The 22773-nt window shown below is 39.2% G+C and overlaps 1 protein-coding gene across 1 annotated transcript in view; it reads right to left on the reverse strand.

The window, feature by feature from the left end:
• Window positions 1-22773, reverse strand: part of Scaper (S-phase cyclin A associated protein in the ER) — a 484560-nt gene that overhangs the window by 25480 nt on the left and 436307 nt on the right. Inside the window, 2 exon segments of the mRNA XM_047539576.1 lie at window positions 3491-3627; window positions 8750-8987. Coding sequence (XP_047395532.1) covers window positions 3491-3627; window positions 8750-8987 — 375 coding nt within the window.

Consider the following 22773-nt stretch of genomic DNA (forward strand, 5'->3'; position numbering starts at 1 on the left):
CTTTTGATTCTCCATGACATTTCAGGTAGCTTAATTTACTTCTTTGTACCTTGATTCCTAGTGGGGTGTGGTTGTACATTCCTGTAATCCCAGTGATCCCGGAGGCTGAGGCAGGACAATCAAAAGTTTGAGGTAAGTCTCAGCAACTCAGCAAAACCTTGTCTCAAAATAAAAATAAGATGAACTGGGGAGGTAGCTTGGTAGTATACCCGCCCTGAGTTCAATCCCCAGTACCAAAACCAAAAACCCAAAAGAAAAAACTTTTCCTACCAACCAACCAAACTCTATTCCTCACCTGTTTGAAGTAGAAATAATTTTATTTGTAACCTCACAGAAGTGTTAATGAGGTATAAGAGCCAACAGATGGGAAGTATAATATGAATACAGAGGTTACACCCAGTAAAAGAATCTCTGTAAGGTGCAGTATCTCAGCTTTTTGAAATTACTATCTTCTTAATCAGTTTCTTGTTACTTCTCTACTTTCTATCATGTTCATTCTGCTTACAGACTGTTGCATTTTGGCACTTGTCCGGGAGTTGCACTGACTTCTCTGATCTGCCCTCAAACCAGAAGTGGAGGTCCAGATTAGTGTTCAGTCCTTCTGGGAGTCAGAGTGTTGAAACACAAGTCTGGATTTTTTCACCTTTCTAATTTCTTCCTTATAGTGAGCTCACCTCTTAATAATGATCTCCAAACCTCACTGCCTCCTCTTCCCAAGTGAGAAGTAATGAGGCTTCACTCTCCTCCTTGTCCCCATGCTGCCTAATGCTCTCTCTGCCCATTTCATGTTTTCCCTCCATTCCAACATGCACGGTCATCACTTTCTCACCTGGCCAATTCAGGTCTAATGTGCCATCTTCAAATATGACTCCCCTGATCCTGGTCCCTCTGGTAAGAACAGAGACACTGAAAGTGTGTATTTTATCTAAAGGAGAGGATTAGTCTATGATCCAGCATCAGCAGAAAAACTCTCTGAAACCCACAGAATTCTGAGTTCTGTAAGCTTATCACAGCAGAGTTGGTTCATGCAAAAAGTTTTAAATTATCCCTCATATGCAATGCACTGAAGAACTGAACTTTTGTCAGGCCTGGTGATGCACACCTGTAATCCCAGTGGCTAAGGAGGCTGAGGCAGGAAGATCACAAGTTCAAAGCCAGACTTAGCAAGTTAGTGAAGCCCTGTCTTAAAATAAAAAACAAAAAAAGGCTCGGGATGTGGCTCAGTGGATAAACACCCCTGGGTTCAATCCTAGGCACCAAAAACAAAAACTGAACTTTTCTGCTGCAGAACTATAGAGCCAAATATTATCACACATGCAAATTAATCAGTTCTTTGTAAGTGCAGTAGAGTGTCATGATATATTATAAACTACTTAAGTATAAAACAGGAAATTTTTAGGTAAACCACAAATATCCACACAAGATAAAGCCGTGAAGCCATCAAAAATGATATTCATGAACTGGGGATATGGCTCAATGATAAGAGTGCCTGGCATGTATGCAGTCCTGGTTTTGATTCCCTAGCAGCACACACACACACGCACACACACAAAGATATTCACAAGGAGTGATCCTGGTAATAATGTAAAGTGCAGAACCAAGGACATAAGTGTTACACATGCAAAATTATTCATTTTGCATAACTGGAAGGGAACCTGCTAAAATGCTAACAATAGTGGCTATCTCAGATGGCGAGGTCAGGAATAACTATGATTCCATTGTATTCTTTACATTTGTCCTATATTTTTCACAACAAATAAGGAACACTTTTGTAATCAAAAAAATAAAACACAAACTTTAAAGGAAAATAAAGCTGCAATTTAGTAGACTGGATGAGCACAAAGAGAAATCCACAGGGGAAATTTCTCAAAACTCTTCTTCCCTGAGCCGCTTGTAAAAGACTTCTGAACCTGCTGAACCTGATCCACAGAATGGACAAAACACCTCCCAAGGAAGGACACTGCCTGAGTGTTCCCAGGGTGGGAGGTAAGAAAGAGTTTCTATCTGTCCTCCTGATAACAGGGTCTGAGAAAAGGAAACATTCTACGGATGATGATTTTCCACTAAGGGCCTAGATTTGTCATATTCTAACAATGGGAATATCTTTCTAAAATGGATTGAATAGCTGGGTGTGGTGGCTATAATCTGCACCTGTCATCCCAGCAACTCAAGAGGCTTGAGGCAGGAAGATCGTAAGTTTGAGACCAGTCTCAGCAATTTAGTGAGACCCTCGGCAACTTAGCAAAAACTCTCAAAATAAAAAATAAAAAGTAGCTCCCCAGTAAAGTACTCGTCAGCTCAATTCCTGGTACCAAAAGTAAGAAGCAACAACAAAAACATGGAATTAAAAACTAAAATAAAATAGACTGAATATTCCTGAACCTTCTTCAAGGGAGTGCACTGACTATGCAATTTGCCCTGTGCTCACTCAGGGTCGGCACTGGAGGCATCAACAGTCATTGTGAGATAAAATATAGGGCTTGGTGTCCCTTTGTACCCAGGATGCTGTGATTTTGAATTCTTGAGCCTATTTTGTTTTCTCTGTCCCTTTTCCTTGTCAGGCAGGCAATGTCAGTTGTCAGTGTGCTGCTTCTCCTTGTACTTGGCTCTGGCAGCACAACCATCTCCTCTCCTCTTACCCTGGTCTAGTTTGCTGTAGGCTGATAAACCTAGTAAACAACAGTTTGAGATTTGCCTAAAATAAACTTTAGTAAGCTTAGAGCAAAGTTAAGGGGTCATTCATACATCTTTTTTTTTGTAGGGGGTGGTTAGATATATGAAGTTACCAGAAATTTCTCTTTGATTTATTAGTTATGCCTTAACTCTGGTTTTGAAAGTAAAGAGAAATAAGGTACTTCATTATTATTATTTTACAAGCTGTGTATATTTTCCAGGTTCATAAAGCAGCAGAACTCTATTTACATGTTAAATCTTGCTCAGAAATGAAATAAATCAGTTAAAAGGAGAACTATTTTGGCAACTCAAGGAAGAGGGGTCCACATCCTGTCCTCTCAGTCAGTTGTCTAACAATTTGGAAACCTCTAAGCACCTAGGTAGAAGCCAAGAGCCAAGAATGGTTTCACAAGGCAACAGACTAACATGTTTTGCAAAATGATTCAACTTGAAAGATGCAAAAGTTATCAAAATAAAAAAATTGCTGGCTTAGAATATCACAACCTATGTGGTCAGGGAATAGATGCTGAAGAATCTACATGGTAAAGGAGTAGATGCTTCTATGTGATTTAAGAATATTTTCTTTAAAGGTTCTATTTTTAAATCTCTAAAAGGAAGCCCTGTGCTACCTAATGCAGATCAAATCTCTTTGAAGAAATGAAGCCAGAGACATATGCCCAGAGCCTGGTTAAAGAGCTTCTCACAGGGCAGATGGGTTCCAGCAGGCTAGCCTGCCTTTTTTCACTCTAATACCTCACACTCAGTGCTAGGGGAGCAATCTAAGGAACTTTCCAGTGCCTCTTACCTGGTTATCTGGTGGTTGACAGTGAAGTAGCCCACACAGACGATGACCTCATGGAGGAGGCTTTCACAGGAGACTTGACTGCAGTGGCCCAGCAGGGAGCTGGCCATGTGTCGGAATGCAAGGGACAAGCCCTCTGCGCCTACAATAGACTGACAAAGACAAGGAGCAGTTAGAACCCCCAGCCCAAGGGTTGCAAATCACACAGCAAGACTGGGTCCTGTGCACTTTGTGCTGCGGGGCTGGAAAAGTAGACGTCATTTCTCTGGTACTATGCTTAACGGTTCAGTTCAGGGATTCTTGCTTTAATAAACGACTATAATAAATGTAATGTTTAACCTAACAAGGGACAGAAAATAGAGCATAGCAGATCAAATGCTTGCCCCATATGGAGCAGAATTTTAGCTCTGTAATGTATGATTATTTATTCCATTTTTTAAAACTTAATTTTTCTCATTAGGAAAATATTTTCAAGGTAGAAAATTTAGAAAAGTATTACAATACTAAAATTCACCTGGTAAATGTACCACTTAGCTAACTTCTAATACTTTCTGAAGAAATATTTTCTTGTACATAGAAATAAACATATATTCATAATTAGTTATATTCAAACAGGAAACAAATATAAACATTCAAATAAATAGCTCTATAAACCAAAGGCTCCCAAAACTACATAAAAAACCAAACCAAAACAAAAAAATCTGCCCCCAAACCAGGAAGCCCCTCAGCTACAAAGCTTCTGGGATCCTTTCTCCAGACAGGCAAAGGGCTGTCGGCTGTGGGAGACTCAGGAGGAGAGTCTCAGTCTGCCTGTGCAGCCTGGAGCTTCTATTTAATAAACATGTCAAACAGACAGAGCGACAGGAGGGCAAAGGGGAGAGATGAAGCCTACAGAATACACTTGCAGCCCACACTGGAATGAAGCACCGTTGCTGGCCTGTGGGAAAAGGCAGCGGTTAAACTCATCTCTTGATTTGAGGTCTTGGTAGGCTTGAACCAGGTCAGATATATTGTGGCGTGGAAGTTGCAGTGAATTCACTTTGTCTAACAGATGGTATTGCTGAAGCAAAATTTTAAGAGTGTCTTCCGTCTCTGTTTCATTGCCCCAAGACCAAAAAAAAAAAAAAAAAAAAAGTTTTCCAAAGAGAGACTTCAGGAGGGTTTTCCTCCTGTAAATCAAGCAGTGACACCTTCTTAGTTCAGCCCTTATTTAATTAGTCACGTCCAGCATGCTGTGACCCAGTACCCTCTGTTTAACCTTCACTGATAAGAGCAGGTCAAGGGGCATGTAAGTTTGAATATAAAAATTAAACCAATTTTTCAAGGAAACTATATTTCCTTTTTAGCCAGAATTAATTGCCAAGTCAGTACATTGATTTGTTTCTTGAGACCACCTTCAATTGTAAAAACTGTCAATGTGAATACAATATACAATACCCCTGATCTTAAGGCCATCTGTGCCAAGATGAATTCAGAGCAAAATCAGACTGTTGGTTAAAGAGGGGACATATTTTGATAGCTCTATTTTATAACATGAAAGGGAACCAGCTAAGAAAATATTCTAATGGATAACCTTTTCTTATTATCACATGATAGGTTCTTACACAAAATAAGCATACAGATTTGTGACTTCAAGGAAAAATGAAGAATCTTTGGGAATGCTGCATTCAGCTCTCAGGCTTACTGACATCAACCAGATAGTCTGAGTAAGTTCTTCAATTTCAGAAACTGAGTCAGTTCACATGTCCCGAGTGCCTACTGTGTGCTGGCTAATACAACATCTTTATGTGATCTTATTTAATCCTCAGTCTTGTGATAAGTTAGGTGTTTTAAATCTGCTTTACAGATGGAGATACTGAGTCTTCAGTGTTCAGATGACTTGTCTAAGGTCACATAATTTGAGGTGGTAGTATGATGGGTCAAAGTTTGGTCAGTCTGACTCCAAATCCAGGGGTCTGATGGGGATGCCTTTCTACAAAGCTCTGAATTCTTGTGATTTATGGGGCATAAAACATCACCATGTCTCATTTTATCTTGTCTGACTCTTCTTCAGCAGGTAAGATCATTTATCTAATTTCAGTTTGGTCAGACCAATGCTGAGAATTATACCCTCCTTTCACCTCAAATCTCTTTTCCTACCCTTTCCAAACATAGTTCCTGAAATCTTACTTTTGACATACAAGTTGGTTTAATGAACTAGAACATGAGTTTCATTGACTGCATCTATCATAAAAAAAATAGTATTTTTCCCCCAAACTCCCCCATTGCTATACAGTGCAAATACTGTGTATTTGTACATTAAGCACTTGATCATGTCCATCTATATCAATGATGTCTCTGAGAACAGATGTGGCTCTTTAGCTTGCTAAAGAGAATGTGGCATTTCACAATAGCCACAAATCTTTGACAGTTCTCCCACTGAAAGGTGGGGCCTATTTCTAATTACCCCTCAAAAATCTGGAAGGCTTATGACTGACTCAACCAATAGAGTATGGTTGATATGTAAATGTATGATTTCTGAGGCTAGGTCATAAAAAGTAATGCAGCTTCTGTATGATTCTCTTGGAACACTTGCTTTCCGGAAGCTTCCTCTCAGACATTCTACTCAGGACAAAGATACCACGTTTTGAAAAGCCTGTGTCACACAGAAAGATAAGAATTATGTAGATATTATAGCCCACAGTCCTAGGTGAACCTAGTCTTTAGGTTGTCTCAGGCATTAAACATGTGAAGGAGCCTCCAGATAATTTCAGCTCCCAACTATGTGAGGCAACCAAGCTTTCCCTTCTTTCCCCTCCTCCAGCTTTATGATCCTCTCAGTTGAAGTCCTGTCATCATGAAGCAGAGACAAGTTGTCTGGGAGGAGCACTGTCTGAATAATGAACTCACAGAATCTGTGATCATAATAAATAATGATTAATAATAAACACTGATAAGTTTATGTGTTTGTTTTTAAATGTATAAAAGTAACAAGGAATAATATGCTAATCATTGATAAATGTTTCAAAGGGCTTGGTGCTAGAAATTCTTGGCACCAGAGCCCTACCATAAGCTAATGAGGAATCAAAAGAGAAATGTGCTGATCCTGTGCACCAAGAGGATGGCAGTTAGAGCCTTGTAAAGTCAAAGGAACAGGAAAATCTCTGCAGGCTTTCCTGGGCCATGCTCTGGTTCAGGATAAAGGGTACCTGGGAGTTAGGGCTAAGGAAGAGAATGAGAAAGAGTGAATGCAGGATTGATTAAAATAAAAGAAGGAAAGGCAAAACAGAGACAAAGAGGAAGAAAAAATGGTAAGTAAAGAATTAAGAAAAAAATATGGAGTTGCATGAGAAATGGAAAAGAAAGAAACAAAGGTATTGGACAACTGTGAGAACCAGCCAAGAAAGGATATTCCACATGAAAAGGATGGAATTTGATTCTGAGATTGGGTAAAACAATCTTGAGTTACCATGGTGTTTTTTCCTAACATATCTGGCAAAATTGGCTCAAATAGTGAACACATTTTGGGCAGGATACTGCAAGGAACTACGGAGGGGAAATCTTGGATTTTATTTTGGTTGGGTATAAAGGGTTTCAGAAATAAGCCTTTGATTTTTTTCTAATACTGGCCATTGTGCCTAAAGGGTACCACCAGGTGCAGGGCCAGTTTAGAGTTCAGTAATACTATTTTTTTTTTTTTTTTTTTTTTTGCAGTGCTGGGGATTGAACCTAGAGCCTCGTGCATGCTGGGTTAGTGTTCTACCACTGAGTTATATCCCCAGCCCAGTGGTATACTTCTGTGAGGCAGCACAGGAAGAACAGGATTAGGACTCCCCGATATTCAGAGTGACTAATGGAATGGCTGCCTTAATCAAGATGCTGTTTACCATATGAAACAACCTTGCAGCAGTATTAATCCTGGTTAAAAGGTTCAGGAAACTAGAAGCTCAGAATCAGTTTTTAGAAATTTGCTTTTTTCATAATCTTTGGTTACAAAGGATCTGGCTGAGGGGTAGACTGCCGGATTGCATATCCTGAGGACAAAATTAGGGCGCCTGATTTCCAAGCTGTTTCCAGACAGAATACAATCTTGGGTCTTCAAAAAACATGGATGTTATGTTCAAGCCAGAAGTAAGAATCACTAACATTTTCTGACAAATCTCTCATTTTAGGTATGGCTATAAACTCTTAGAACTCTACATATTAGTAGTTTAACACCTTCAACTGCTTTGGAAAGAGAAGCACACTAACCCTAAGGGAGGGATTTCTGTTCTTGTGACAAATAAACTAATTCTGCAAACTTGAAAGATATTAGATCCAATGATAACTAATTTCCTTTTTTTAACAGAATGACAGGAAGACATCAAATAAAGCACTGCACATTTGTCATAAGCTACAGAACAGAAGTGTTTCTTCCATCTCAGAATGGTGAAGACCACTATTTTCATATTTATATCTCTGTAATCTTTTTCCCTCTGAGCAAAGTAATTCATCTAAATTATGGGTTCATCATCTGCCAAGTTTGTTCCTTTTAATGAAATCACTTGACAGTTAATAAACTGAAAGAGAAAGCCTACTCCTTGGGGCTTGCTCTGTTCCAAAGGTTCAGTGTTTTTGAAAATTAAATTTCCTATATGAAAAAAAAAAATCTGTCCCTAAGCTGACAATCTGGTGGTATAACATAAAGCAATTTTTCTGTCTTTAGCTATAAAAACTTAATTTATAGGGGTTTGCACATTTAACCATACATGTACTTTACAATGGGTATGAATCAGTTAAATCATCCATTAAAAAGTCCTATCAAAATAATTTTTCTAATTTTGGTCCTGTTTATATAAGAAATCATTTCTTTAAAATATTTAAAAGTTGATGGGATAATACCTTTATCTAAAGAAGTTTATATGTAGCACTATGGCAAAGGATGAGCTTTTGAGGTAGAGAATTATGGGTAACTAGTACTGGCTCAGTCATGGGTACCTTTGGACAAATTATATAACTTCCAGTTTCTCCACCTGTAAAATCAGCATAATAATATTTTACATGATAATCAGAATGAAAAAGCATATCCAGAGCATCTAACACAGTTCCCAGAAGACAGAAGCTTAATAAGTGGTAATATATTATAATAAAATAAAATAAAACTCCAACTGGCCCTGCTTCTGGTGGCCTATAGGCACAATGGCCAACAATAGAAAAATAAAAGCCTATATAATATTATTGTTAATAATATTATATATATTTCTTATAGTAAATTAACTCTTGGTTAGAACACTAACACAAACCAAAGCTTGGTACCTGAAAAGCGGGAAGATCAAGAGCCGCAAAGCTGTTGAAGAAACGTAAACTCTGAATGGCCACTTGGATGGTGTTCTGGGTGTAACTCTCCTTGGGACTGGTAGTGCTGGGGTCTGAGATGGTGCCATGGAAGAGAACACAGTAGAGCATGTGCAGAACTCCAGCTAGGTCTGTGGCCTGAAGAGCAGCTGTCAACCCCGTGGGATCCTGGCGATTATTGTCAAATATGCTGTATGACCTGACAAAGAAACATTCAAGTCTTTGAGAGAAATCTAGTTAAAGGGTGTTAGCATTTTTACAGGTCAAATGGAACAAGACAAGCAGACCGTTAAAAGCAAACCATCTGAGTTGTGTAATGAGGTAACAAGAAACCTCAAGGAACAAATGCAGCCCTCCCCACCGAGTGTATTGTGGCTTCCCTTTTCTCCCCTGGGAGATCAGGCTGTTGCAGCAATGGCGTATGAACACTCTGTAACCAGTGCTGAGGTTCCCAGCACCCTCTCTACACTTTGCAGGTGAAGTAGTTCTACTTGTTCAGTGCCTAGGTCTGGGAAAACTGCACAAAGTCTGTGAGAGTTCTGGGGACTCAGAGACCCAAAACACTGGAGTTTCCTTTCTGGATACACAAAGGGAATCTTCTGAAGGATGGCAACTACTAGGAAAGCATGAATCCTCAAAAATCTGGTAATGTGTTGGTACACTGTGGTTGGAGACACTTCACTTGCTTTGGAAGCACTGTTCTAACATCAGAGTATTGGGAGGACAGGCTGTGGGTGCCAGAGTCCCAGGAGTAAATGCTGGATCAGATCTATACAAATGTATTGTGAAATAAGCTTAGCAACTGAGGCAGGCAGGGTTATGGATGAGCAAGAGAAGAGGCAAGTGTATTGGCAAATGAATTCTTAAAATCATTAGTAAAGTGGCAAGGATTTGCTAAATCCACTTATACTCAGGTATACATGAAGCATCTAGGGACCAAGAGCAGGCAAACATGGCTGCCAAAAATTAATTTGCCTCTCTTTTCCCCCAAGAAACTGAAAGTTTCCACTTTTAAGTAACTATCTTTCCCTAATTCATTGGCAATATGCTTCAGGTAGGGCCCCCCTTTTTATTTATTCTGGCTCAAGGGTGTCAAGGCCTCAGGTTAAGCTGCACTTTATTTCTCTGGCTGTTCAGCATGGTTCAGGGATGGCACATGTCATACTCAGAGTAGGATACTGAAGGGTATTTTTGCTAAGATGCTTAGAAAGAAGTCCTCACTTTTCCCCCTACTGCATCTAAATGTGACAAGATGCACCATCTGGAGCTGTGATACGCACTCACCTAACCACTGCACAAAACCTCAGGTCTCTCAATGCTGTAAGTGGGCCAGTAACTTTCCTTCATGAAACTCAGCTTTTTCTCTGAAAGGGAAGTTATAAGGCCCCACTCAATGTCTTCCTTTACTATGGTATAGTACGTATAGTACTGAGCAGAAGTGCTGTTATGTTTTTGTCACGTGATGATACCATTCCCTAGTTGTAAACACTAACAGAGGGTTTGCTTTATGATTTATCATTCCTTTCAGCTGAAACCTGGGATGGAAAAGAGGCATGAAAGATCTATACTATCCTCATTATCTTGCCCAGAAGCACTCAAGACACACCTCAAATTAAATAAGAATTGGCAGGTGCTGGTTGACAAATTTCTAGTATCCTCTCTACTTTTCTCAATCCATAACTTATGTTTACCGAAGGGATAATTTTATTCATTTTAATTTGGTGCATCAAAGTAGAGTTTTATTCATATCCATAGTCCTTGAATGTATACTATTTCTGATACTCTAAGAAGGTAATCATGTAATCCTGATATACCCTGGTTCTCAAGAAAGAAGCTCTCTTATGGAGATACTGTCATTTCATTTATATGGTAGGAATTGTTAAGTAACTTCAAATCTTTCACCTCACTTCACTCTTATTACAATTTTTTATAGTTGGTAGGGGAGGTATTATTCTCATTTACACACAAAGCAACAAAGATCTGGGCATAATAGGGTGAGATGCTTTAGGCCATACAAATTTCTAAGTGGCAAAGGCAGGGGTGCCATGTAGGACTTCTGACTCTAAGGGCAGTGCTTTGTCCAAGGACCAAAGCATCCAGTCCAGACAAGAGGTGATCTCTTGTTTTCCTCTGCTTTCTCTTACATCAAAATTTGCAACTACGTGAATATTGTTAAAGTATACACGTTATAATGCAATCGTGTATTATCAAGAGGAGACATTTTTATTTTATGGAACTCAATAAAAACACAAGTTTAAGAAAGGATATTTATTTGCTTATAGGCACATCTGAATCTTTATACAAACGTCTGTTAGCTAATGTCAGTTGGCCCTTACTTCCTTCCATTAAAGCTGAAAGAGTTAGGGGTCAGACCCTAACTAGAGACATGAGTAGAGATTAATGTGTCTGAGTTTATTATATAGGTTCCAAAAAGAGGCCTGTGTTTGTTTAAAACTGACTGCCTTTTAGAACCAGTGACAAGACAGAAGACATTTCTCCCTAAAGCTAATTTCTAATATGCTTTCAGAATCTCAGGGATGAGTGACACCATTGCTAGTGACAAGAGTTTTACTGCTCTGTGATTCAGAATGCTGACTTCCTTCTTATTGCTTGTACTGCTTTAAAATAGATCATTAGCATATTCTATTGCAGATATTCAGGAATATGGCTCTATCATTTTAAATGCTTTTAATACTTTATCTTTTTGTTCATTTATTAAATGACATAAATTCATTATTTCCTCTTCTAAAGAATAAATGCAAAAATATCTAAATAAATAAAGGGAAGTTATCAGAATAGCTCTCTTGCATGGTTATTTAGGAAAATACTAATCTGACAGATTATAAAACAATATAGTCTCAGTCTTCTGCAAATATTTTCCTAATAAAATAAAAGTGTTGACTGAGGAAAACCAACTAAGCATTCAAGAACTCAGATGTGGGAATGGTTAAAAAAGCATAGAGTACTGCTTCATGGAAAAGAATATGTTCATCTTAAAGTGAGTCAACAGAACATAAGGGGACTGGGAGGGCTTATGTGCTGCTTTTGGCTTCTATGAGGACTAATGCAGACCTGAAGGAACTTTAGAGAATGTTTACTTTTGATTTAGCCTGAAATACAGATAATTTGTCCACGAACAGGCTACTGGCTCCTGTTGGTCTTAACTGTCAGTTAATCACTTTAAACCTAAATGTTTATAATAAAAGTAAAAGGCCTTATTCATATGAAGACAAGTTATACAGATTGCTTTTAAAAGTACATGAAAGATATGAAAAATCAGATATGAAATTTTGCATACTACACTGAGATCTTCTAAATTTTACTGGATTTTAAGGTGTTTTTGTTTGGACTCCAGGACTAGAGATCTTAGTGGGATATTCATTTCTGTTCATTAAAGCTCTATTCAATTAGAAAAAACTATAACTGGGCCATTAATACCCCTACACAGTATCTAAAACCCCTACTTTGCCTTAAAGGAGAGTACAGCTGGGCAAAAACAGCAGGGATTTGTGTGAGTATGAATCAAGGTCCATCCACTCCATCTTTAGTATTAAAACCACTTACACACCAGGCCTTAGTTGGTCTAAAAAAGTGAGGGCAGTTTTAGACTTTATAGTCCCTTCTCTCATTCTATATTCCTGGCCTGGCTTAGTAACATCCACTCTGATCTGTCAATGCTGGGGATCTTCTAGACTATTCTCCTAACTTCTTGGATTTTGGCTTTGTTTACACTTTTAGTTCTGGAATCCCTGAGGCATCCTGTAATAACATCCCATTTTTAGCCTCTGAAACTGGAAAACTGCACTCAAGGATCTTCATAGTGATGGAGTGAGTGAGATTAAGTTACTGTCTCTTCTGATGAAGGATGAGAACTTCACTGGACAAGGAAAGGTGAATTATTTTGCAGAGGTATTCCAGTTTTTGGCTCTTACATCCTGGGATAATCCAAGAAGCCAACCTGTGTCCAGTGACATCACAATTCACTATGCCCTCTCCTTATAAAGCTTAAATTTTTGCAAGAAGTTACAAATAAACTAGTAAATGTATAATACGTAATATATAGTATGTTAGATACTGTAAGTGCTAGAAAGAAGTAGGGGACATGTCTAGGAAATGAAAAAGCAGTGGTGTGTGTGATGCTGCTTTATACAGGGTTGTTGGGGAAACATTTTCTAAGGCATTAAATGGAATTCTATAGAAAGGGAGGAAGGAAGACAGGTGGATATCTAGGGGAAGGGTACTTTAGGTGGGAGAGCAGCAAATCCCAAGGCTTGGAAGCAGGAGTATGCCCGATATGTTCAAGAAATAGCAAGCAGGACAGTGTGGTTAGAACAAGTTGAGTGTGAAGGGGATACATGCAAGAATGCTGCAAGGATTTTAATGAGGGAGATGGGGAGCCACTGGAAGTTTTTGATCAGAAGAGTGACAGACATAAACTGACTTAGGATTAAAAATGATCACTATAGTTACTAGGCTGAAAAGTCTTTAGAAGAGCCAGGGCAGAAGCAGGGAGACCAATTAGGAGGTTGTTTCAATCATCCAGGTGAGAGGTGAGGGTGGATCAAGCGGGATGGTAGCCACGGATGTGGCAAGAAATGGGTGGATTCTGAAAATATTCAGAGAGCAAAGCCAACAAGATTTATTGATAGACTGTATATGAATATGAGAGGAAAAGGAGCAAAAAATGGCTCATGATGTTTGCATAACTGGAAAAATATGATTGTTCTTTACAGAAATGGGGAAGAAGTGGGGAGAGCATGCCCAGGGAGGAAAACCAGGAGGTCAGCTTTCATTTGTTGAATTAGAGATATCTACTACACATCTAAGTGGAGATGATGGATTGGTAGTTGGGTAGAATAAGCTTCCCAAAACTAGGGACTTTTGTCTCTTTGGTTTCACAGATATACACCCAGTGCTAAGAATACTGTCTGGTACAGAGAAGTGATTCAATGAACATTTGGTAATTGACTGACTAAATATCTAAGCCTGCATTCAGAGTGCTCTGGGTCTGAGATATTTGAAAGTCATCAACACATAGGTGGTATTTAACAGAGAAGTCCGAGGATTGAGCCTCAGGATACTCCAATGTTTAGAAGTTGAAGATAAGAAGGAACCACCAAAGGAAACCAAAAATAGTAACTAGTGGGCTAGGAGGAAAAGCAGGAGAGTGTGGTGGCCTAGAAGCAAAGCAAAGATAGTTTCAAGGAGGAAGAAATAATAGTAAAAAAGTTTACCCCAAAATGAGGGCTAAAAACAGGATAAAATACATAGAAATGACTCAAGTCTTATTTTTTACATTATAAAAACAATCTGTATGTGTTTAGGATGGGAAGAGGGGGAGTGACCAGGGATTGAAATACAGTTTGTGAACCATGAGTTTGGGTGGGGAGACTTAACAAATTAGCTGCCTAACAGTTCAAAAGGGGAAATTCAGGTGCTTGATTACCAATGAATACAATTCAACTTTGGCTCACAGGAGTTCAATGACAAGGAAAGCTTAGTTCTGTTCCACTGCACTGTGTGACTACTCTGATAGTGCTGGATTCAGCTCTGGGTGCTGCACTAATTCAGAACAATGATGTGTCAGAAAGTGATTTGTGGGCTGGGGAGATAGCTCAGCTGGTAGAGTGCTTGCCTTGCAAGCATAAGGCCCTGAGTTCGATCCCCAGTACCGCAAAAAAAAAAAAAAAAAAAAAAAAAAAAAGAAAGTGATTTGTGCGGTAAAATTATTTAAAGTGTCATCTGAGGAAGATTTGAAGGAACTTAGCTCAGAACTGGAAGACATGAAGATTATCTTAGAAATGAAGAGGCACTACACTTGGTATTTATGACCCCAGAGGAGAGGAATTATCAAAAGGCAGAGATTAGATAAACTTATAGATTTTTTTTCTAATAGTTAGAAAGTGAACTGGACTGTTTCGTCAAGTACGGCCTTTTTTTCCCATCCTGGAAGAAGTGGAAGATCACATCCAATGAAGTGTCTGTTCTCATCTCCTGGCCATTAGTTCTCTGACTTCATCTCCTACCACTTGCTCATCATATTCCAGTATCCACCATGTGTTTCTGGAACACATCCACCTTAGGGCCTTGCTATTCTTAATTAGACTTTTCAAATGAACTTTTACACAGTTGACCCTTCTTAAATTCTTGTGTCATTTTCCAAGAAAGACATTCCCTAACCACTTCATCTATGGGAAACCTCTGAATAAGTCACTCAGCTATATTACCCTGTTTTATTTTCTCATGTCACTTATCATGGGCTAAAATTATCTTATCTGTTTATTGGTTTATTGTTCTCTGCTTCCTATAAGATTATAAAAGCTCCACATAACTAGTATCTTATTTACCAATGGATCCCCAATATCTTGACAAGTGCCTAGCACATAGCAAATGCTCAATAAATTAGTAATGAGAAAATATTTGCCAAAAGAATAGAAGGAAGTAAGGTAGACTTGATCTTAGCAAGGCATGCCAAAGGAATGAGGGCCTTGGATGTCTCCTTACCTTACATGAGAAGTGGGTGGTATCCTTCCTGTGTTACGAGTAGACCCAAGAAATGGGGTCCTGGCATAGGTCAATAAGTGCATATTGGTATTTGCTAGCTCTGCCAGTGAAAAGCTGTTTCCTGATTACCTTATTTTATTTCTAGCCTGGTGTTAACTGCCTGAAGGTTAGCTGCTAGGATATTTATATTCAGTCCCCCCTCCCCCAGGGAATCCCATGCCCCGCCCTGCCCCCAATACTGCAGATTGAACCCAGGGGCACTCTACCATTGAATTATCTCCCTGACCCATTTCGTTTTTATTTTGAGACAGGGTCTCACTAAGTTGCCAAGACTGGCCTTGAACTTGAGATCCTCCTGCCTCGGCCTCCCAGTTGCTGGGATTTCCGGCATGTTTCACCACTCCTGGTTTAGGGAAATATTTAAATTGAAAACATAAACCATATAAACAGGGCAAGAAAACTAATGAATTTGAAATTAGAGAAATACCAGGTGAGAAGTATAAATAGTATGTCCCATCTCATATTTGAGACAATCAACTCTTTGAATCCGATAGGACTGGACTGGATTCTAAGAGAATTCAAAGATGGTTTTGGATCTTAAAATCTAGCTGGAACCAGGGCTGAGGTTGTAGCTCAGTGGTAGGGTGATTGCCTTGCATGCATGAGACACTGGGTTCCAACCTCAGTACCACATAAATAAATGGAATAAAGGTATCGTGTCCATCTACAACTAAAAAAATTAAAAAGAAAATATCTAGCTGGAGCCAGGGTCAGTGGCATAGGTCTGTAATCCCAGCAGCTTGAGAGGCTGAGGAGGCTTGTGAGTTCAAAGTCAGCCTCGGCAAATTAGCAAGGCCCTAAGCAACTTAGGGAGACCCTGTCTCTTTATAAAATATAAAGAAGAGCTGGGGATATGGCTCAGTGGTTAATCACTCCTGGGTTCAATCCCCAGTACCACCACCCCTCGAAATAAGTAAATAAATAAATAAATCTAGCCAGATGACTGGAATCATGAATAGAACAAGGCAGTCGGGAGGAATACCCTGCCCTGGGTGAAAGCCAATGACATACAGAAAGTGCCAGTAGGAATTCCAAGAGGAAATGTCTGTCAGTGCCTTGTTGTGAATATGGCTTGTGCCTTAACCTTACTTGCTCTGGCTTGTTTTTCCTATTTATATTCTTTTGTTCTAATTTTGTCCCCCCCCCAAAAATATATATACTTTTGTGAGTCATCTCAGATCTTTCTGGAACAAGGTGGGGTATAATTATTATCTATCTCACTTTAGGCAAGAGGTCAGAGTGACAAATGTGTTAGTCATTTGTCACTACCTTTCTGATGCCCCAAGCTGTACTTCAAAGTCCTTAAGTGCACCAGTGGGACTCCAACTGCATGCATATCTCGGACACAGGCTGCTGCCCTCAACCTGCTGAGCACGCCCATGTATCCAGGGTCTTCCTTCATCATCCCCTAACTGCTCTGGTACTGTGGGCTGGGGTCCAGCCAGTCCCTTATTCTCTGGCAAAATGTCTAGTACAATAGTGGACACTCATTTTGAACTACACCAATGAAGTAATCATCTTTCTATCTTTGTAAGTCAACATGGGTTTATATCAGTTGGAATGGATCTTTCAGAAGTCTCTATACTACCACTTGCCCAGTCATGTATAAAGATGGCTCAGTTGTTATTTCTGTATTACTCTCATTTACCAGACCTGAAGGATATGGGTAGTCATTCCGTGCTGTTAGTCTAGAGGCTGCTATGGCCCCTTGGAGAGTGTGAGCAGGAATGCTGAATGCATCTGGGGAGATAACCCACATTAAGCACTTAGCCCAGGTCACATTAAAGGTGTCCACCAAATGTTACTTCCTTCGTTCCACTGACGTAGTCCTACTGCATTATATCATTGCTCATATTCCAATGCCAGTAAACCTTTAGTCCAAGACTTCTGACAACAAAGAGTTGTCTTAGGGGTTAAGAGAGATGATACTAAGAAATAGGGTGACAGAACTAAATATAAGACTCTGCAGAAAGAAGAGAGCTGAGAACAGGATTTTGTGAACTCATTTATCTTTGGGGTAGGCTGGAATGTACAGACTCTATGTGTGTGCATATATATATAAGCACACACATACACACATACATACATATATTTGGCATTATTGGGGATTGAACCCAGGGGAACTCTACCACTGAACTACCTCCCTAGCTCTCTTTATTTTATATTTTGAGACATATGTTGCTAAGTAGCCCAGGCTGTCTGGAAACTTACATCCCTCCTGCCTCAGCTTCCAATTCAGCTGGGCTTACAGGCAGGTATCCCTGGTTGTAGTTTTCAAACACATCTACAGCAGTATTTCTGGTCTTATGTTCCTCTAGGATATTCATATTTTCTATAAAGGGGTCAAGTCTATTTCTCCTCCCAATGAAGTTGGGTGGGACTTCATGACTGCCTGGGTAAATAAAATGGAGAGCAAGCAATGCTGTGTGACTCCTAAGGCTAGGTCATTAAAGGTGATATGGTTTCCACCTGATCTCTCACTCTAGGCAGCTTCTTAGAACCAAGTCACAACCCTGTGAAGAACAAATTAACCTGTGTAGAGACTCCCCACATGGAAATGTCCCCTCTTGACACCCAGCACCAACCACAGACATGCAGGAATAAGTACTCAGATGATTCCAACATCCAGCATCAGGTCTTCTAGGGTCCCAGACACTGTAGATCAAAGGTAACCCATCTTCTCTATAACTTGACAGCATTCCTGACCTACACAGTCTGTGAAATTAATACATGGTTGTTTTATACTGCTAAGTTTTGGGGTAATTTGTAACACAGTCTAGCAACTGGAATAACAAGAAGAAAAGCAAAGGAAATGTGAGGCATGGTGAGACCACAGGAGTGCAGGGAGAAGAGAGGGTTAGTTTAATCTTACCAAGAAGCAAGCAGGAATAGTACTAACAGGTAGACATAGGGAGACAGGATTTCAACTTGGTATAAGAAGGGATTTTTAAATATCAAAAATTCATCAGTGATAAAACAGACTCCCTACTAAGTAAGGAGTTCCCTGTCACTGGATATATTCAAATTGAGAGTGGCAGGATTGAATTGAAAGGATTCAAACCTGAATGGAAGCCTGGAGAGGTGAATTTAAGGTTCCTTTCAGTCAAGAGAATGTGGTAGAGGATTAGATCAAGGGGAATGAACAGAGATGATGGGGTCTGAAGCCTGATGCCTGCGATATCAATGATACCACACATATGAGAGACCTGATAAGGGTTTCCAAATGTTCTTTCTGTTCCTTTTTTCTCCTGCCCAGACAACTGGTAATGGTTCCTCTTACTTTCTACCTCCTCTCTAATACATTCTTTACACAATGCTTGATTAATGCTCCCAAAATACAATTCCTACCAGATCAATTTTCCTGCTCAGAGGTTTTTAATGATACTACTGCTACTACCCACATTTCAGCAAATAATTTTATATAGTTTATGAGGTATTTTTACATTTATTATCTCATTTGAACCTCGTTATCCTCTAGGAGGCATTAAAATCATTACCTAAACATCTCAAAATTCAGTTAAAACACTTTATTCATTCTTTGTATTTTTTTCTGCTTTGCTGTCTTTCCTTATGATATTCTCTCTACTTTTTCTCAACTCTGTTTCAATTCTTCCCATCACTCAAGACCTAGGTTAAATTTTAGGTGCTTTAGAAAACAGGTAATCCCTCATTAAGAAGGCTCTCTCAAGGGCTGGGGATATAGCCCAGAAAGTAGAGTGCTTGCCTCACAAGCACAAGGGCCCTGGTTCAATTCCCAGCAACACCACCCCCCAAAAAAAGTTTCCTCCTCTGAACTCCATCAATGATGTTGATGGTAGTCAACATTTTACATGCCCCAGGCAATATGCAGAAGTGCTTCTTTGTTTTTTTCTTTCTGGTACTGGGGATTGAACCCAGAATCACGCTACCAGTGAGCTAAGTCCTCAGACCTTTTTATTTTATTTTGAGACAGGCTCTTGCTAAGTTGCCCAGGCTGGTCTCAACTTGTGATCCTCCTGTCTCAGCTTCCCAAGTAGCTGTTGCATGAGCGAATGGCATCTGGCAGTGTTAAGTGCTTTTAATGTGTTGTATTTGGTCTTCTTTATCTCTTTCTGCCTTGTACCATGATATTTGTATATGCATCTCTTTTCTAAGAACTTACAAGATCCTTGAGGACACCTTCAATGTCTGAGTCATTTCTGCTTTCTCCTAAGTCTAGCACAAGGCCTGGCACAGAGTAAGTGCTACATAAATATTTGTTCAATGAATGAATGGATAAGGCAGGCAGACAGAATTAAAGTTTACCTTTGCTTGAACAAATGGTTTGGAAGCATCCTTAAACACTTGAGAAGCACTCATTTATCCACATAATTAATGAACTATATTTTAAAAAAACTATTCTTATCTTTTAGGACATAGGTTTTTGACTTTCGCTAGTGTTTTCTGTTAGTATAGTTTACGGAAGTGAAAAAAAACGTATATGGACAAATTCTCTCTTGTGTAAAAATATTCTAGAATTCAGACTAGCCTCTAAACAATTAAAATTAGTCAAGTTTTACACATCCCCTCTCTCTTCAGTGTAGCTGTAAGGATTATAAATTCTTTTACCACAGGTCTACTGCCTCCAGGCCCTTTTGCCATCATGCCTAACATAGTTACGAATACAATAAATGACTGCTGATTAAGTGAAAAGCCTGTGTTGGCTGTAATTTATAATTACTCATTATTGTTCTGATCCTATTAGTTCTGTTAAGGAGTTAGCACCTTAAGGGGCACTCAGTGAACCTCAGTCAATTAAGAAGTTGAGATGCTGCCCTGAGATTCAAAAACTATGCTTTTCTTTTTACTTCTCCTAGGACCAAGAATAGAAAACTGGTAACAGTAAGGAAGTAGGCATTTCTGCAAGTCCTCTTACTGACTATTCAATTTGGGTTAAAAGATAAGAATTATAGTTTGTGAACAATTCCCATTTTAACATGCTGGAGTAATCCTAAAATAAAATCAGTTCTTTCACCAGAGGATCACAATTTCACTTTTACTTAAAGAAATGCAAGTTCATTGTTCAAAACCATGCCTGGTACAGAAGTCCTGGCTAGTTCTTTTCTCCCCACATGGAAGCAAAGATTAACAGCACAAATTCTGACACCCAAATTGTCTGTCAGAACACCTAGGTAAAAATTAGAAGATTAAGGGCATAATAGGAGAGTAGGGCAAAGGCAGACCTGCTGTAATCACCATCACAAAAGCCTGGCCACTGGCAGACTGCAGAATGTTTACTCAAAGCCAGTGCTATCAATTAGTCTGCTTAATTATCTCAGACTCTTGCCAGCTCAAGAGGCAATTTTTGAAGGCCTCTCTGGCTCCCCTTCGTCTTCTATTTCTGCTAGTAACAAAAGGGCTTGGAGGACAAGCTTTCCTGGACTCTCTGGCTCTGGTTGATTTCTGGTAGCCAAAACAGGCATTATATGAATTACTCCAACAAAGCAAAAACCACACAACTTTTCTACTTAGACATGGCTGTGGCCTAGTGCAGAAACTCTAATGAATGTAACACAATGCTTGAACAGGTAACTGTAATTTATAGTTTGCAAAAACAATTTCCATGAAGAGATGAGAAGCAGCACAAAACAATATGCAAATATTAGAAGTAAAAAATATCTGAAGAGGTAGAAGAATTCCCAGAACTCTGTGGTCTGGTGGTGTTCAGGAAATGTTGGGAGACTGAAGGATAAGAGGAAGAACAATTAGGGGTCATTCAGAGTAAAAGCTCACACTGATACTGCTAGGATTTCCTAGGTAAATTAAGCCAGTAAACCACTTGGACTTTTTCTAAAATATTTGCTTTTGTAGTAATTCTTATTAATAGAAATTTGCTAAGGAATTGAGATTGAAGAAGGAACATTATACTGGGGAAAAATGAATTAAGAATTCTTAAAAACCCAGAGTATTTACAATCCAGTTATGTAAAAACAATTGTATTATATATTCTCACACATGGACTTTGGTCTGACCTCATGTTTCCCCTATGAAAAACTGTTTATCTTACCTAATTTGGAAACTATATCATCTACCACTCAAAATTTTCAAATCAGAAATTTAAAAATCATTCTAGAAGACTTCTTCTGTTCACCTCCCACATCACCAAGCCCTGTGCTATCTCTCCTACATTTATTCCATTTCCTCTAAATGTATTTGCTACTCCCTATTTCATTGACCCTACAGGATCTATATTTCTTAGATCATATAGAAGTCTTTTGCTAATCCTTCTGCCCCTGGGTTATTTCCAGTCATTCCTACACTTTTCAGGAATGCTCTTTCTATAATAGAAATTTGATCCCTCTTAAACAACTTCAGTGTCCTTTCACAGCTCCAGTCTAGCCCTTGTCTTCCCTGAGCTTCCCAAGAACTAACATTTAAGGAGCTCATTTAACAACTAACTCATCTCCTGCCTCTCTCCAGTCACAGCTGCATCAAACTGAACATGACACAAAGTCTTACATATCTGTAACTGTTCGTTTGGGTTGTTCCAAAAGCAGATCTTAAAACAAGGATATGGGTGTACGTAGATTATTTATGAGGAATTAGGGAAGGAAATCAAGGATATGTTAATGAGTGATTTACTACTGGGGAGTCTCTGAGATATTGTATGGAACATACCATCAGAGTTATCCCACTGATGGATAAGGAAGTTGGACTATTATCCACCAATTTGTTGTTTGAAAGTTACTCTGGAAGGTGTTAACTTCCCTGCACTTTGGCAAACAGCTCCTTATCCAGAAAACTCCTCAGGTACAGAAATACAGGAAGTTGTTGGCAGGTGATTGCTCGACGGGTCAAATAACATCTGCTGTACCATATAGTGCACACATTTCTCAACTATACTGTTTCCTCCATTTGCATTGGAACCTTTCAGAGTCAGCCCACTAAAGCCTTTTTGACTTTTTCTGGAAGCGTTTTCCTTCCTCTTCTGTACATATTATCTTATGCTGCAGCTCTTTTGCTATAGTTACTAGTTTATAAATCTGACTCCATACCAGAGTCTGGGTTCCCTGAGGGCAGTACTGCTAGTACCTAGCTTGGTACTAACCAAGCCCTTATCTGCTATATGGCAGATGCTCTGTGACTGTTGTCAGAAGAGTGTGACTGTACATCAGAGAAAAGAACTGTTTCTCATCTGTACAATGAAGAGAATCTTCAAAGAAATGTAATACACCTCCTGCATTCTGAATAATATAAAAAGCCAAATGTATAAGGCAGGAGCCTCAAGCTAGGAGTTGTGAATTCTAATTCAAGTAAGTTTGACTCAGTATTTTTGCCTATGAGAGAACTGGATGACCTTAAGATTTCTCTCAAGTCTCACAGACTTCAAGTGACTGAATATGTGAAGCTGAAGCCCACTAATGAACAACCACATATGGAATGCTTATGTATGTGATATTCAT

This window comes from Sciurus carolinensis, chromosome 2, assembly GCF_902686445.1.
Source record: "Sciurus carolinensis chromosome 2, mSciCar1.2, whole genome shotgun sequence".
Taxonomy (NCBI): Eukaryota; Metazoa; Chordata; class Mammalia; order Rodentia; family Sciuridae; genus Sciurus; species Sciurus carolinensis.